This window comes from Prionailurus viverrinus, chromosome C1 (genome assembly GCF_022837055.1).
Source record: "Prionailurus viverrinus isolate Anna chromosome C1, UM_Priviv_1.0, whole genome shotgun sequence".
NCBI lineage: Eukaryota > Metazoa > Chordata > Mammalia > Carnivora > Felidae > Prionailurus > Prionailurus viverrinus.
In genome coordinates this window covers 21,842,946-21,859,859 of record NC_062568.1, presented here as the reverse complement: position 1 = coordinate 21,859,859, position 16,914 = coordinate 21,842,946, and the positions used below count along the sequence as shown (strand labels likewise).

Below are 16,914 nucleotides of genomic sequence, written 5' to 3'. Positions count from 1 at the left end.
TCTCTCCTGCTTGCACTCTGTCTCTCTCTCTGTGTAAATTAAAAAGAAAAGAGACCTTGCAATTCAATAAATAAAAAAAAATTTGAAATAGACTATAAAGTCTATATGCATTTTAATCTGAGTACATGGTTGTTAACAAAAGAGTCTTTGTAAAACATCATCTGTTCCAGAGAACTTTTATTCTTCAGAAATACCTGAGGTTGTCATTTTTTTAAGTGTTTATTTCTTTATTTTGAGAGGCGGGAGAGGCAGAGAGAGAGGGAGAGAGAGAGAGAGTCACAGCAGGCTCCATGGTCAGCACAGAGCTCCACACGAGGCTCAAACTCATGACCATGAGATCATGACCTGAGCCGAAACTGAGTCCGATGCTTAACTGACTGAGTCACCCAGGAGCCCATTTTGTTTTAATACATGATACTGCAGGACCCTAAATAGGTTCGATAAATAGTTTTCATTAAAATTGAATGCTACAAAATGGGAAATACTTTTGAGAGAGAAAGAGGGAGAGAAAGTGTTTTTCTAATGCAAGGCCAAGGAAAGGCTTTATTTTTAAGCACTCCTGAGAAATCATATAAAGCCAAGGGAAAAGCTTAATCTCCTGGAAAGTTGAAGGGAAATCAGTTGAGTGTCACTGGCCACTAGCTGTTCAAAAGAAAAAAAAAGTATTCTTTCTAAGACAACGTTAGATGGAGGAATAAAGAAGTGATACAGCAATTAAGGATCATACCTAGCTAGAGGTTGTCTGTAGAGCCTAGCACTATCATGTAGGAGAGCCAAGAAGAGAATCCAAACTTTTGAACTCCCAATCTCCATATCTTGCTATCTTGAGCTGCATGTGGATCTTTTGATAAAGAAACCAGCATCAGAGTGTGTCAAATTTAAAAAAAAGATCAAAACACCATTGCTTAAGAAATTCAAGTTGACATGGTGATTAATGCCTCTGGTTTATAAATCGTTTTACTAAAAACCATAAACCAGGATTATATTTTCTTTCATTTTACACGTTTCGTATTTCCAACGAAGCTCTGGTAAAAAGAAATTTGTTCTTGCCTTCAGACATATCCTACGTTTTGTCTTCTGGTCCTTCTTAAAGCAACCTCATTTGGGGAGAAAAAGAAGTGTATTTCTCTAAAGGAGCAGTCAAACTTCCATGCAGAGAGAGTACAGTGGCATATCATTTCAACTGAACCATCATTATAAAATCCAACTAGAGTCGCACCAGGAATATCCAGAAAGTCACTACACTGTTCTTCCCTAATGTGGTGGAGGAAGATAGAATTCGTAAAAAGTAAAATAAAATAATTCTGATTAATTATTCAATTACATTAGTCTATTCTTTTTAACTCTTTCTTATATGACTCTTATGTAAATGAAAAGTCAACAGTGAATGCAAGCAAGTCGCCAACCTTTGTTCCTGAGACTGAAATCCTTTTTTGCCAGCCTCCCTTGAGAGGGACTGATGGACTGATCCCATGAGAGGGACTGATGGGCTGATCCTTGAAGAATGACGAGTTCCAGACTCAACTTGGAATGAGGCATTCTAGCGAGAGATAACATAAAGAAAGCATGGGAATAAACTTCAAAACGTAAACAAGGGCCTTAAAGTATGGAATGCAACACTGTCTGGCCAAAATGTAAAATTTTAAGAAGCACGCTCAAAAATCAGAATTTGGAGAACCTGATGGCCTACCAAAGAATTTTTGATGCATCTAGTAGAAAATAGACTTTGGGAGAATTTTGAGTAAGGCAGAGCTTTAGGAAGATGATTCAGTTAATTGAAATAATACGTTTCCCTTCCACTATAAAGTACACAGAAGGAAAGATTGCTACTGTTTCAAATGACTCCATTTTGCATTAATAGTGCACATAAAAATTTTGACTGAAAGAAATTGACAAAAAAGATAAAATGTGCTTTAGAGTTAACCTTGTATAATGATTATTCAAATATTTTTTCCTCCGTATCATGAATATAGAAAATTAGTTCATCAAATAGAAGTTTGTTATATTTTTTCTAGACCATCTCTGAAATGTCAAAATAATTTTCCCTTGATATATAGGAAAACAAAAGCTCAATGGAAATTCCTTACCCAAAAAAGTCATTTTTATTTAGACCCATCCATAGAGCACAGAGAGTTAAAATTTGAGTCTCTGATTTAGAAAAAGAGCACGAATCTGGAATAAAGCTTTCTCCTTCACAGCAGCTTTCTATTTTTCTATTTTGTGGAATGATTTCTGAGGACTGCTGATATTTGTGGACTTAACTCTCTAAGGTGTTAATTATTTGTAAATTATCCCAGAGTTCTTTGCCATGAAGTATTTTGTGATTTTGTTAAAGCATAAATGTGCATCACATGGACTAGGTGGGTGCAAGTTGTCAAGCTAGAGTACAACTTTACTGAGCATCAAGCATCTAGTGCCCAAAGTGATTTTGTTTCTGTCTATTCAACCATCAAGCAAAATGGTGAATGTAATATTCTGCCTTATTTGTTTAGCAAAAACAATATACTCTGAAGCTATTACAAATATGGAAATATGTAAAGAACATGCCATTAATGCATGTCAAAGGTCTGCTTCATCTTAAGAATTGAAAAGACATAGGTTGGGAAAGTCTACCGTCAAAAAAGACCCCTGGTTGTTTCACTAGAAAATCCATGATTCTTTAGAAAATCTGAGGAAAATCGACAGAAGTCAGCCTTTAAGTTTTAGGATTTTAAGATTTAAAGTGTCTTTAAATAATGCTAGCAATGTGCCCCCTTTAGGTTTGAATCATTTGTTTTAGAAATCATAAAAATTGCCAGTTGATTAAATGTTAGAGTCAAACAGATTCATGCAACTAAAATTGGAATTTCCATTTTTGCAACAAGTGAATCAGATTTAACATTTGGCTTTGATCACTTGGTAATGAGTCACTTGATTTGTATTCTAATGATCTCTAAATTAAAATTTGCAAATGGAATATGGGACCCTGTATCCACAAGGATTAGGAAAAATGGCTTAGATGAATTCTGTTTCATTGACAAAATAATTAGATACTCATGGAGGATAATTAAAAGTATTATTATTTGAAATAATAAAAGGATTTGCTTTCTACAAATAATTTATCTGTGAGGCTTGAGGTGTAATGGCCCTTGTTGACAAAGTTATTTGTGTCTCCATTTTATGTGAAATTCCTAGCATACAACTATACTTATTGTTAGATACAGACTCTGTGAATTACCCCCTTCTTTTTAAATTGGAATTTTTATCATGCCCTAAAGAGTGGCCCAGTCATCATGTTTTCTGAATTCAGATTTTGGCAAGAGGCCCTTTCCTTGGGCAACCGATGAGAGCTGTCAATGATATTTCCCTGTAAGGGACAAGCTCTCTTGTCAGTGGTAGGCAGGCACTGCAATTTAAGCTTTGTCTAGTTAAAAATAGTCAGGACTCAATGTCAACTTGAATTTTTTACTCTGTTTTGCAAATACCAAGAGATGTGATACCACTCTTGGAGAGGGCTGTATATCTAGGATATATTTATTTATAATAAGAGGACAAACTGTCCCCTAAAGCATTGAAAACATAATTTCTCTTTAGCTATTTAAGGGACACCGGCAGAGTAGTAGAAGTAGCCAAAGTAAAAATCAAAGAAACAAACAACAAAAATAAACCTTTCTTTCCCTGCTTACGTTATTCATGTGCCCTCCAAAACATGCAAAATGTAAGACACATGAAAGAAGTCACAAGAGCTATTACTTTACACATTACATTACACTAGAGTAATATCTGTCCAGATCTAGATTTGCTATTGTCCTTAAGATGAATACTGAACTTTCTGAAAATAGAAATAAAACGCCTAACCTCAAACCTTTTGGACCTAATGAAGGCCTGGACTACCTTTACGACCTAGTATAAGTCAGCTAACTAATGGTCCTTGGTTTGCTTCCTTCTAAAAATGGAAAGAATGCTTCCACACCAATCATCCAAGGTTTATGGCTGTTTATGAGCAGCTGTCAGAGACAGGCCTCTCAGAAGACCACTGAACCAAACCTGCAAGGCAGTAGTGAAGCCCTTTCAGCAGAGGAGGCCCTGAGCCTCCTTGTTGACCCCCTTGGGAAAGCAAGGGTTCTTCCACTGGATGCATAAGAACCCTCATCTATGGCATTCAGCCCAACCAGTCATGAACCTCACCTGTGCTATGTCAACCAATAAAAAGTCAAATGTACCAGGTAATTTATCATTACGATGGCTGACACTGTAGGATTTAAGGGGGTAGGGCATCTACTACACTGAATTACACTATTGGGCCTTTCATAGAGTAGACCTGAGTCCCAGCATTGTCCACAGTATCAGGAGCCTCCCCATCACAGATGACCCAATTTTTATTTTTCTATTCTTCTCATCATTTCCAGATTACACCTGCCTGCAACTTGGATATCTAAAGTTCTTGAGCATTTGGCCCTTGGGGATTCAGGAGAATAGGGGCTCATATTTATATGATAGATCTGTTCTTCAGTTCCAGTGTTAGTTTTTTTTTTCTCTTAAATGATTATGTAGGTGGAAGGAAGTTTGGAGCCTCCTTGGCACTGATCCATTCTGGCTCCCTATACCCAGCATACTGAAAGAAAAATGCACGGTGAAGTTACCTCCAATTCCTTTTAGGTTAGGATTTTAAACAAGAAGATCGATTTTAGCAAGGTTCAGTCCAGATGTGGTTCCAAGGATAACATCAAACATTCTGCTGGGGGCGGAAATGTAAGTAGAAGCTTCTATTAGAAAGCTGTCCTGATTGTGTGGAGCCATCTGCACAGCCAGCACACTGTCTCTTTTCCTGCCTTCCTCACAATACACACCCCCCCTTCTTGTTGCTGCTCCACGTGTGCCCTGGTCGGGGAGCTGGTCACCCTTGCATTTTTGCTGGTGGACTTCCCATCCTTCCCTGTAAGGTCATCAACAAATTTCTTTCTTTGAATTGAGGAATAAAACCTTAATGGACTGCACAGTGGTTTTCAGGGGGATGGCAAACCCACCTCACTTGCCAATTTTGTTTGCTGGCCTTTGGCTTCAAGGTATTTCCTCATGCTGTCTCTACTCCCCAACAGAAGTCAGCTGGGCACACACACATTTATAGTTCCATTTAAATTACTCTTGAAGCAAAGGCTGATACACTTGAAAGTACCTAAAGTGTATTATGACAGTCTTTTGTCCATCGCTATTCATGAGAGTTAGGATATCATTTGCAATAATGCAAAACTAATGAAACACAGTTCATGTGTCATTCAAAGTCCCAATATAAATTTTGTCTTGACGGGATTATGTTTTCTGTGCCTTGAATTGAGTGGAAATAATGTCCTTTGAGAGGAAGGGAAAGATGAATCCATGTTTCTAAAATGTAGTTGAGGCAGAGGCAAACCCAAGGTATAGCCAGCATGATTCTTCACAAAATAAGAATAATAAAAGAGGTGAGCCAGGCTGACTGTCTGTTCTACAGATCCTGTCACCTAAAACTTCAGAACCTGGCCATCTGTGACTTAAGTAATTTACAGTGTAAAGTCCAGATTTCTCACCTGTTTAATAACTCTTGGCTCCTTGCTCCTCAGCTGGGCAGAGATGGAGTCAAGCAGTGAAAGGGGACAAACAACTGCCTTCTACCAGGAACTGTCACCTCTTGCTTGAACTAGTCCCACTGAGCATGAAAATGTCACTGTCATAGGAAGTCCATAACAAGGTTTGCTGGGCTCCTTTAAGGGTGCTGGGCTAAGCCTCAGGATCAATATTTACATTGACACGTTGCCCTCCTCCCTGTGTCCTGACTGTAAGTGCAAACCATGTGATACTTTCACAGAAACAGTCTCGGTCCTGGGAAATAACTGGAGGGTATCAAAGGGTGACCCCTATCCTCTACTGCAGGGCCTGCTGGTCCAAACAGCTAAGTGGCAAAGGATAAATGAGATAACTAACCATCTTAAAGAAATTAGGGGAGCTTCCAACCTCCAAAACAATAGTCTTAAACTTTCCTCTAGAGAAGAATCACTTGTTCAAATATGCAGATTCCATGGCCTCATTTCCACAGTGTCCAATTCAGTAATCCCATGTACATCTAATGCAAATGGACAACAGCCCACATTTGGAAAAGCACTGTTTCTAACACAGGGAGAGGAAATAATTTCAATAAAATACAAGAAAAAATGTTAATACCATCTTATAATTTGGTGTATGAGAAAAATTCCATTAGCCAAGACATGACAATAGTATTTTAGAAAAGCATGGTTACAGCTTTCTTCTTGTATCTTAAAGCAGTGGTGGTCTTCTTATATCTATGAGCAATGGTGGTCACTTTTATGTAAAAATCACTTTTAAAAAAAATAATTCATCTCTTCACTTGGCTTTTCGCTTATGGGAAGGTTTAACACCGTGTGGTTTCATTCTCTGAGTGGAAGCTTGCCCTATTAATCCAGGTGTTGCTATCCTCTTGTGGCATGATCTGTTTTCTACTAATAAAATCTTCTATCCTAGGATTTTCTTTCACTTCAGTCCTTCTCCCCAACCAAACGTGGGAGGATATTGGGAGGTTATGTTTTCCTGTGTGTGTGTGTGTACTTCAGTTTGGGTTTCTGTGTTGTTGGGTGTTGTGAGCTTGGATATGTTTGTGGGTTTTGCATATGAGCTTGGGAGCTTGTCTATGTCCCAACCATTTTAAGCATATTTTATGTGGCTCATACAGGTACAGATTGTTACCAAGAAGATAGACCTAAGCCATGTGACATCCAAATGTGGCTCTCTGAAGAACATCCGCCACAGGCCAGGTAAATAAATTCTTCTTAGTAGTTAGAGAAATATTAAATTGTGTTTAAGAAATTGACAAGCAAAATTTTTGTTATGAAATAACTAATTGGAAAAATGTCTCAAAATCCTGAAAATTCATGCTTTTATTAATAGAAACTTAAGCTAGAAACTTCAAGCCATCTTCATTTGGACAGATAAACTTCAATATCACAAAGAGGCCACATATCATAGGACAAGTTCAAAATCAAAAGATATATAAAATGCATTTATCTCTACGTTCTCAACCTGCACACTGGAATTCTTTTAAAATATATAGTCCATAAAATACCTTGGGCCATGTATTCATACATAATTACATGAGCTGAAATTAGCATTTCCAAAGATTTTTCATGAAAACGTTTTTTCTACATTATGTGAAATAGGGTTTGTGCTTAAGCAAAGCTGATGAAATGTGTTTATCTGCTGAATTTCTCAGATCCTATAGTAGGTCAACAAGCCTTACGAACCCTCAGCAGAATGCAGTGCTTAATGGATCCATTGCTTGATGCGGTGCTCATCCCAATTTATTTAACCATTGGCCTCTCGTTTTTCTAGAATATCCTATGGGACTAGTGGTCTAAAGTAGAACTTATATTCATACTTGTTGGGAATTATTTCATCTTTAAAATGTAAATCTAACATATTATAAGTCATTTTTTATTCTGAGTATCATTATCACATATTTTTGTTAAATTCTACCTGCATGCCTATGTAAATAGTGGACAACTTTCAAATTTATAATTTTCTTAAGAATGTTTTGACACAGTATATACCATTGAATTATAGAAGGACACGATGTTAGTATGCCTGATAACTTAATTAAACCAAGTAATAGGTTATTACCATTCATTATCTCAAATGTTATCAGAAATGAGGGATAAGAACTGCGAGCCCCAGAGCACCTGGGTAGCTCAGTTGGTTAAGCACCGACTCTTGATCTCAGCTCAGATCTTGATCACAGGGTCGAGTTCAAGCCCTGCATTGGGCTCCACGCTGAGCATGAAGCCTATTTAAAAAGAAAAAGAACGACAACAACAATTGAGTCCAATAAGATTTGTGACCAAGAGAAGATTATTAGCAATGTACTAATTGAAAATTAGTTGAAAACCAAATGTAGATAGGATAAGTTTCAAAATGAATAAATGCATTGGAAACATGTCTAGGGGTCAGGCTTCACTTTGAGAAGGTGTGTTCATAAAGTAAATCAAGGAGTTAGAAAATACATATATGGAATCTCTGTTGGTTCACGACCCTCTTGGGAGCTTCCCTGGTATAATCTGAAATTGGCCCCTGTACTCAGAAGGCAGGAAGAAACTGAAGAAAGAGGCAGGCCACTCCAGGTTGGCAGTGGCAATTTTAATAAGGAAAGGGAATTTACATATGATGTTTGTCTTGGGTAGCAGTAAGGTGGATCCCAACACCTACTTGCAAATCTTAGAAGCTTATAAAGAGGCCTTAACTGGGTTTAGTCATGTTTACAGTGTGGCTCTCAACACCACATCGTTATCACAGAGCTATGTCCTTCGAGCAGCCTCTGGAAGCAGGAAAGGCAAGCAGAACCCACATTCCCAGGACAGGGTAGGGAACGAGAAGTCTCGAAGTGCCCGGGTCCAGCTCTCAGGTCAATCAGTGGTCATGTCTTTTTGTAGATTATCCCCAATAATGTCCAATACTAATTTCAGAACTGTTACCCTGGAATTAGCTTCTCTTTCATTCCTGAGGCAGCAGGGACATGGTGTCATACTGCATATCGTCACAATTCTGTCTGTACCTCAAGCTTACAAACACTTAGTTGACTCTACTGCTTTGTCAACATGACAAGTATTTGGCCATACCACCTATTTTCTTCCAGAATACAAAATAAAATTTTGAATTCTTTATTTTAGACAATAGGTATTCCATTAGCCAAATTCAACCAGACTCTTGATGCACAGAAAAATGTTACACAGTTAAGGAAATAGTCTATGTAAGATTTATTGGTCATAAAAGACTATTGTCATAGACTCCCACCTATTTCTAAATCTGGATCTTACTTTTCTAAGAACTGCAGCAGATGACTAAATTCATAAAGAAGTGTTAACACCATGATCCTTGACAACAGCAAGCTTTTCACAAAGTTACTTTGGAATGTGGAATATGTACAGAGAAAATAAAGGCAACAACTCAATACCTGGAAGCTCAACTTTAGGATGTATGAGGCCTGATAAAGATTATAGTCCTTCACAATCACGGCTCCTGGTGGATGCCAGGATTCTTCAGGACCAAGGGGATAGATCCATGAATTCAAATGGGCTTCTCAATAGTTACATAAAAGTTTCTAGTAGGCTTTTCACAAAAAGAGACTTCTCGAGCTTCCTTTCCTGAATATATTTGGGGTCAACCTTACATTTTTTTTTCTGTCGTAAAATAGAATTCAACAAAAATTTTAACACAGTTATGTTGACACAACATAGAATCATAAAAGAGAGCTTGAAAAGGCCACTTCTATTAAAGGCTACCAAAAAATAATAGAAAAGGTCCCAAGAAAGTGGATCTCATCTAGAGAATTCAACATCCTCTATGCTCTAATCAAGATAAGTATGTTTTATAAATCACACTAATCCCATCACAACTAACAAGTGAGACCCACATGGCCAGGTGAAATGTTGGAAGAATAAAATTTATTGCAATAATACATATTTTGAGGTAGGGACAACTACATGTCTCCTGTAAGCATGAGCTAAATAACATCATGCACATCCTAAACCTTCAGAAGAACGAATGGATATATCTTCAAAATGTAATCTAATCACACCATTTAATTTCAAGGGGCACTTTCCCAGGTAGTTGGGTGTCATTGTAAATGTCCAGGTATCATATGAGAAAAATACTGCAAGGTCTAAGTCTGTGAAGACTTAACAGACCTTTCTTTGCTGACCTTGAGAGATAAATAAGCGTCAAGAGTCCAAAATTGAAAAACCTTTTCCATGTTTCTCCCAAGTCAAAATCCTAAGACAGATGCAATAATAGTAGAGGATCATGTCATTTACCACTGGCCTTTCAAAGAAATGCACACAGCCAAAACCAAATTGCTAATCAAAGTGAAAGCAAATCTTAGGTGGAGAGGTAAAGGAGTCTAATTCAGACTAAAGGACAATGGATACCAACTGGGCTTGAACTCCTTGCATTTGCAAGATGGAAAAGGCATGCAGAGATAGGGGCATCACTCTAAAAGGTGGCATGTTGGCACTCTCATCTATCAGTAGATCCTCAAATTTAAGACTAGCATTTAGGGAAATGGCATGGTCCAAACTGTATCCCCATTATCAGATCAAAATGAGTGTAAGATTGGTCCTATGGCATCTGTGTAAGAATGGGATCTCTTCATGTTCTCCTCCTATTACTCCATCTGCTAATGATAACGGGACACTCTCAAAACTCTCTAGTTATAAACCACTTAGTTTCCAGCTCGAATTTCATCAGTCAAGCTCTCAGTGTTGAAATTTTACAAATGAATATATGACCCATATGTGCACCATTCCTAACCTATAGTTTTTTGGAAAAGTGACCTATTACCATGAAGAACATTAAAGAAGATTTTCATTTCAATTTAATTTGTACCCTTAAGCATAAGAGATTGGATGTTCCATGTTTTAGAAAGGGTGAAAGAAGATATTTTCATTGTGTTATTTTTAGAGTTTTTGTTGATAAGGAAATGCCCCTCATATATTTTAGGTTAGACATAGGTAGATTGTTAAGAAGAATTTATTAGTTGAAAAGTAAAGAGCAGAGGGGATAAGTTTCAAAATAGATAAGTGCATTGGAAACTTATCTAGAAATCAGCCTTCACTTTGGCTTAGAGGAAAAAGATATTAATATGTAGAGCAGGCCATATACTGGTACAAAATAAAGATGTCATTACCTTGGCTGCTATGGGAATAATGGTATGGACTGGAATTCTAAAAAAATCCCCATCACATCCGTGGTCAAAAGAATAGTAAATGAAGTTTGTGCTTTGTGATGGTCTATCTACTGAAATCATTTTAGGGAAATAGTCACCACAAATAGAAGATGTCATGGTAGCAAGGCATTTAAAAGCTTTGTCCTCTCACAGGTGGTGGGCGTGTGAAGATTGAGAGTGTAAAACTGGATTTCAAAGAAAAGGCCCAAGCTAAAGTTGGCTCACTCGACAATGCTCACCATGTACCTGGAGGTGGTAATGTCAAGGTAAGAAACAAGGTCGCGAGCCGAGCCTGTCTTATTTTGTTTTGTTTTAATCCTTCTGAAATACTCCTTATCAAAATGGGTCCCAGATGGAAGACCTGGCCAGAGAGGAAGTAGAGATGGCAGAGCTGAACAGAAGTGACATTGACATCAGCTCTGAGACACGATGGGAGGTCTAGGGGCCATTTAAGATGCTTGAGTTAACAAGGACTGATGTTTGTCTTGAACAGATTGACAGTCAAAAGCTGAACTTCAGAGAGCATGCTAAGGCCCGTGTGGACCACGGAGCTGAGATCATCACGCAGTCCCCAGGCAGATCCAGCGTGGCGTCCCCCCGACGACTCAGCAATGTCTCCTCCTCTGGAAGCATCAACCTGCTCGAATCCCCTCAGCTTGCCACTTTGGCCGAGGATGTCACTGCTGCACTCGCTAAGCAGGGCTTGTGAATATTTCTCATTTAGCGTTGAAGTAATAATATTTAGGCATGAGCTCTTGGCAGGCGTGGGCTCTGAGCAGGTGTTATATTCATTCTTTACAAACCATAAAATAAATAATCTCATTCCCAAACTGTAGTAATTGTTACAATTTTATAAAAAAAAAAACAATGAATAGTATATGCAGAAATTGACTTGATTTCCATTTGCAACAGGAAGACACTGGCTTTACATGAGTACAGTTGGACAATTATTTTTGCTCTGCTCTGTTTTGCATGGAGTATTATTATTTTAAAACTTGCATTTTTACCTTTCATGTGCCTGAAGGCTATCCATACATTCTGAAAGGCCTTGTTGAAATCCAAGCTGCTCATTTCACTATTCTGTTGCTGGGTGAAAAGATAAAAGCTGCCCATTTTAACTTATTACAGGTTAAATTAAATCAAGGAGTCTGATTGCAGGAAGGAAAGAGCATGTAAGAAATAAGTTGTTTTTTTTTTTAAGTGTTATTTTGTATAAATGGGAAGAAAGATTCAGTTAAGTTATTAACATTTGGGACCTGGATAATTATATCAGAGTATAAGTCAATCCAATAAATTATTTAACTAATTAAAAATAGTTACGAAGCATTTGATCTGTGGTTGAGGAAGTGGTATAAAAGTGCATCTCTTAGGAATGAAGCACTTTCATTAGGATGGGCTCGTGTCTGATTAGAATGTCAGTTGATCAGCTAGATTTGTGTCCACACTACCAGTTTCACACTCCCTTTCCATCTGTTTGATACAGTATTATAGATATAAATATATATATATATTTCTCTGTGGCCATTTGTGATACTTCCTCATATACTTGAATATTATACTTCCTTATTCACAGTATCTGTGTCTCCTGCACCCTTCGGTGTTGCAATTTTAGGTATGTGAAAGTAGATGTTAGCAGGGTTCTTTCCCTACTCAAAAAAAAAAAAAATACATTAAAAAAGAACAAAAAGTTTTAGCATGAAGTTGCTTCCTGTAACAACTCAGAGCTGTAACCCTGTTTTAGTGCCAGATACAAGTCTCTCCCGTGATGCTAGGAAAAATTTTTTTTCTTTCCTTTTACCAACATGGAGTTTGTGGGGGTGGGTCCAGTTATACATTGAAAGGGTTTACAGATTGGTTTAAGATTATGGATTTATCTCATTTTGAATTATGGAATAGTTTGTGTTTTATTCCTGTAATCATTCACAAAACAGACTTCTTAGGATTTCTTTCTTTTTTTTTTTTTTTTTTCCATTTGCTAAAGTTGAAACTCACAGAGGGAGTTTGGGACATGTTGCCCCACTCCTCCAAAAAGTTACTGCTAATTAAATTACCTGATAGAAAACATTTGGCTTTCTTACCCAAAGTAAAGATCCCTTGATCAGAAAGGACAAATACAGTATTTTGAGAAGGTATAGCTACAAAAGATTTGAGATACAGATATCTAAATCAGTTTTTTCAGGACTTCCAACATTGCCCTCTGTAAAGGAACACTATATGACTATTACTTATCAAAAGGTAATGTTGGTCTGGCTTAATATTGAATCTAGAAATCACAAATGAATTAATTCCTCTCACAAATCATTCATTTTAGACTTGTGAATAAGCAATTTATAGTCAATGGCCTGAATATGCAATGAGTTACCAGTCTGGGTGGATGCTCTTATGTATTTTATCTCTGTTTTTTCTTGCTCGGGGCTGGTAGGTTGGATATGAACAGTCAAAGGCAAATGGTCTGATAGGTGTTTGATCTCCGTAAGCCAATTCCTGAATATAAAGGAGGAAATGATGAGCATGGATGTAGCAATGAGGAAGTATAGTAGTATCTAAGAACACAGCCAAGGGATACAAAGACAGACACAGGTACTGCCATTTTGTGACCACTGGATATTGCAACCAATGTGACTCCCATCAAAAAACCTCTAGGAGCAAAATCATATCATTCATTCTCAACAAGGAGGCTTTACATAGGCAAACATGTCTGAAAATATAAATCAGTTATTTTATACGACAGTCAAAAAATTAGAAACTGCTCAGTATGACCATGGATATGTCTATTTTCTGCCTAGTAAGTGCTGTGATGTGGATTTGACCAATCTGAGCATTTTACTCATCAGCTTCCCTTGAAATGCACCAGAAAATAATGGAAGAAAGAATAGTTATATGGAGACTTATGGTACTTTCTTACATGTTTGATAGTGTTAGATAGTGATTAAAGTTCTCTAGAAAGAAGTTAACAGTTGGTTAGGACAGTCTTAACCCACAAAATAAGCATTTTTTTATCAATCTGGTTTAAATTTTTTGTAAAACTTAAGAATAAGTAATTATGCTGTACATATTAAAATTCCATTTCCTACAAATACTTGCCCCAAATAAAGATTATATAAAGCACTAAGTTTAACTTAGATTTGGCATTAAAACAAATGTTTATTTCAAATCACAGCAAAATTATAATGAATAAATGCCCTTCCTTTGTATGGAAATGTGATTCTTTACAATGTTAACAAAAAGAAACTGATAATTTGTACCAATGGAAGAGGGAAACACACAGGCTAAATGTCTTCTTATGGGAAGAGGGGGTGGAACCTATCTTGCCTTCACTCTCAAGATTAACGACACAAATTAAGCTTTTTGAACACCACTCTTGTGGGGATACCCATACGCTGATCTAGAAATTAAAGCTTCATAGTTCCAATTCTAGATCTACTAATGCCAGTTTCTCTCTGGCTTTAGCCTTTGAGAACCTGTTTAAGGATACATAAGTAATCCAGAGCTGTGAAGAGTTAAAAGGCCAGCTTCTCCAATGAACTCACTCTCTTGGGTCACCTGCAACCAATAATTGGGTACTTCATAATGACGCAGGGAAGATCCAAGTTCCTGATGAGTTTCAAAGGCCATGTTCATTTAGGAACCAACTCTCTCTGGATTCTCCTGCTGAGTTCCAGCAGGGTGATAGGCTGAAATCCCACCCACAAGCAAGACACCTGTGTAACACCAACTAGGTTTGGCTAAAGAAGGCTGAAGAGAGAACTCTGTTAAATGGAAGAATCTGCTGATGGTAGCTGGTCTTCTTCACACATTCATATAGTAATACAGCAGGAAATAGAATCATCAGTCAAAATATAACATCATGTCGCTATTGTTAAAGAAATCATCTCAATGTGGTTGATTGTGACATTGCTACAATTACACTTTTTCTCCTATTTTTCATGCCACAAAAATGAGGAAAATAAACTATTCATGGTCTAAGTACCCAAAAAACAAAAATACATTCATGACTTGGAAAGACAAACTTTAGGCATTCCTTCCAAGATTGATGTGCTAAAATCAACACTGATGTTTGTGTTTTTACACCTAGGATTTTTAGCCTGGGTGTGTAGGTTGAGGCCAAGTCCCTCTGCAGGAAATAGCTTATTTTTAAACTTAGAAAATGTCAATCATGAAAATCTACTTCAACTTTAGCAAAAAGAAAAAAAATCAACACAAAGTATACTCTGTATGCTGGGATTCCAAGGTTCCAACATGCCACTACAAATCTCTGGGGGGTTTCTTTCTTCTGATAATTCTAGAGCCTGTTACCATAGAAAGGCATTTCTTCAGTGGCTGGTTGTAGTTAGTTCATGTTTTTCAATCAAAATTTGCAAATGTATTTGTTGCTGTATAGTGATTGTTTTGCAAAATAAAATTGCTTGTCACCTAACTTATAGTTTCAGATTGTTTCTTCTCTGGAAAAAAACATTATACACACATGCACACACAGTGCTCAGTTCAATCAAGGAAAAATTATGCTGAGAAGGCTACAATTATCCCCCTAATTCCTACTGTGTACCAGGCTTCATCTACTACTGTATTTAGCAGGATGCTATCTGTTTTAAGTGACAGAAGCACAGATCAAATTGACTTAAGTGACCAACAATTCAAGCCTCAGGCATGGATGGATCCAGGCATTCAAAAGATGTCATTAGGAATCTTTCTTTTTCTAAATCTTAGCTCTGCTGCTTCTGTGTTGGCTTTATTGACCTTTCATGATGGTCACTGGAAGCTCCAGGTTTTACAACCCACTAAAGAAAGCCTCCTTCCCACTAGCATTAGCCAAGGTCCCGGGTCTGAAAATCATTTAACTTTGGGTCACCTGCTTACTTCTGCTGATTGCCCATGGTTGGGTCACATGATTAACTCTATCCCAGGCGGTTGGGGTAGGAGGAGAGCAAAGGAAGAAGTGGTCTTATCTGGACTACATAAACTAATCGTGAAGAGGAAATGTTCCCTTCTAATTAAATGTTCTGTCCTAAGTAAAGTCGGGTTCTACTGCTAGAAAAAAGAGGAATTGATTCTGTGCAGGTCCTAATGTGGACTTCCTGTGGGTCCATATGCCCTTTTCACTATCTTTATTCAATCCTTTAGCTTCTTGCTACTCAAATTGTGCTCAGGCATCACCTGGGACCTGGTTAGACATGCAAATTCACAGGCTCCACCCCCATGCCAACTTCCAGCATTTCCCTAGGTGAACCAGTCTGCATGTTAAAGATGAGAAGCATTCACCTCTTCTAGTCCAAGGGGAAAGAGCTCCCCTGCAGCCCCCTAACAGGTAAGAATTACTCCTAAGACTACATGAGATAATATCACCAAGTCTAATATTAAAGAGTCTAGATAATTCTATCACAAGTGGTAGAAACTTGTGACTGGTGGAAGAAGTGTCGTATTAGAAGTTTTCCAGACTTGCCATTCTAGCTTGGCTGAAACCTACATCTACCAATGGAGTTATCACCTTCCATTCCATCTTTCTTTACTAATAATTCAGACCTTGTCCAATATAGCCAACATCACTGGACTTTCTCTTTAATAGTGTTTTTTTTTATTAGTATCCTTGTTGTCCTTCAAGTAAGTCTTTACACAGGATTTAGACATTTATTTGGTAGCACTAATCACAATAAAGTCTTAATTTTCTTTTTTTATTAACAAGGCAAAGATTTTACTTGTCTTGAGAAGAGATAAGTAACTCATATAATGTAGGGTTACAAAATAACCCTCTAGCTTATATAGAGAAAAACTGTTCCTCTTTTATGATATGGTACTTCTAGAACATTGACTGAAGCAATTCAGGGATAGGATGTTGTCCCTGTCATAGTACACAGTCCAGCAACCTAAAATTGTTTCAAACCACTGTCCTTTACTAGGTTTTCTTGAGTGTGTCAAAGAAACATCACAGACACACTCCAAAAAGCCTTATTTTTTTTCTCTCCTGCCTTTTATCACCAATATACCACAGCTGTTCCCACTTCTAATCCTTCAAATTCCATTAAAATCGCCTGCCTCGGGCCTGGTTGAGGTAATAGACCTGTGGCCTCCAGATGTGCTTTGTTTGGCCCGCACAGTGTTTTCAAGCCCAAGGAAGTTCACACGCCACCCCCCAGACCCACACTCTTAGATTTGGATCTTTCAAAAGTTAAAAAATT

The 16,914-nt window shown here is 37.6% G+C and overlaps 1 protein-coding gene across 15 annotated transcripts in view; it reads left to right on the top strand.

The window, feature by feature from the left end:
- MAP2 (microtubule associated protein 2) overlaps nt 1-15,158 on the top strand; it is a 282,560-nt gene extending 267,402 nt beyond the window's left edge. For 10 of the 15 annotated variants that reach the window (XM_047871614.1, XM_047871613.1, XM_047871626.1 and 7 more), the window contains 4 exons: nt 4,639-4,731; nt 6,701-6,782; nt 10,895-11,007; nt 11,235-15,158. In XM_047871614.1, the coding sequence (XP_047727570.1) occupies nt 4,639-4,731; nt 6,701-6,782; nt 10,895-11,007; nt 11,235-11,450 (504 nt within the window). In that variant the 3' untranslated portion in view covers nt 11,451-15,158. The remainder of the gene's footprint in view (nt 1-4,638; nt 4,732-6,700; nt 6,783-10,894; nt 11,008-11,234) is intronic. The other 5 variants (XM_047871627.1, XM_047871625.1, XM_047871620.1 and 2 more) reach the window with 1 other exon arrangement.
- Nucleotides 15,159-16,914: the final 1,756 nt, after the last annotated feature.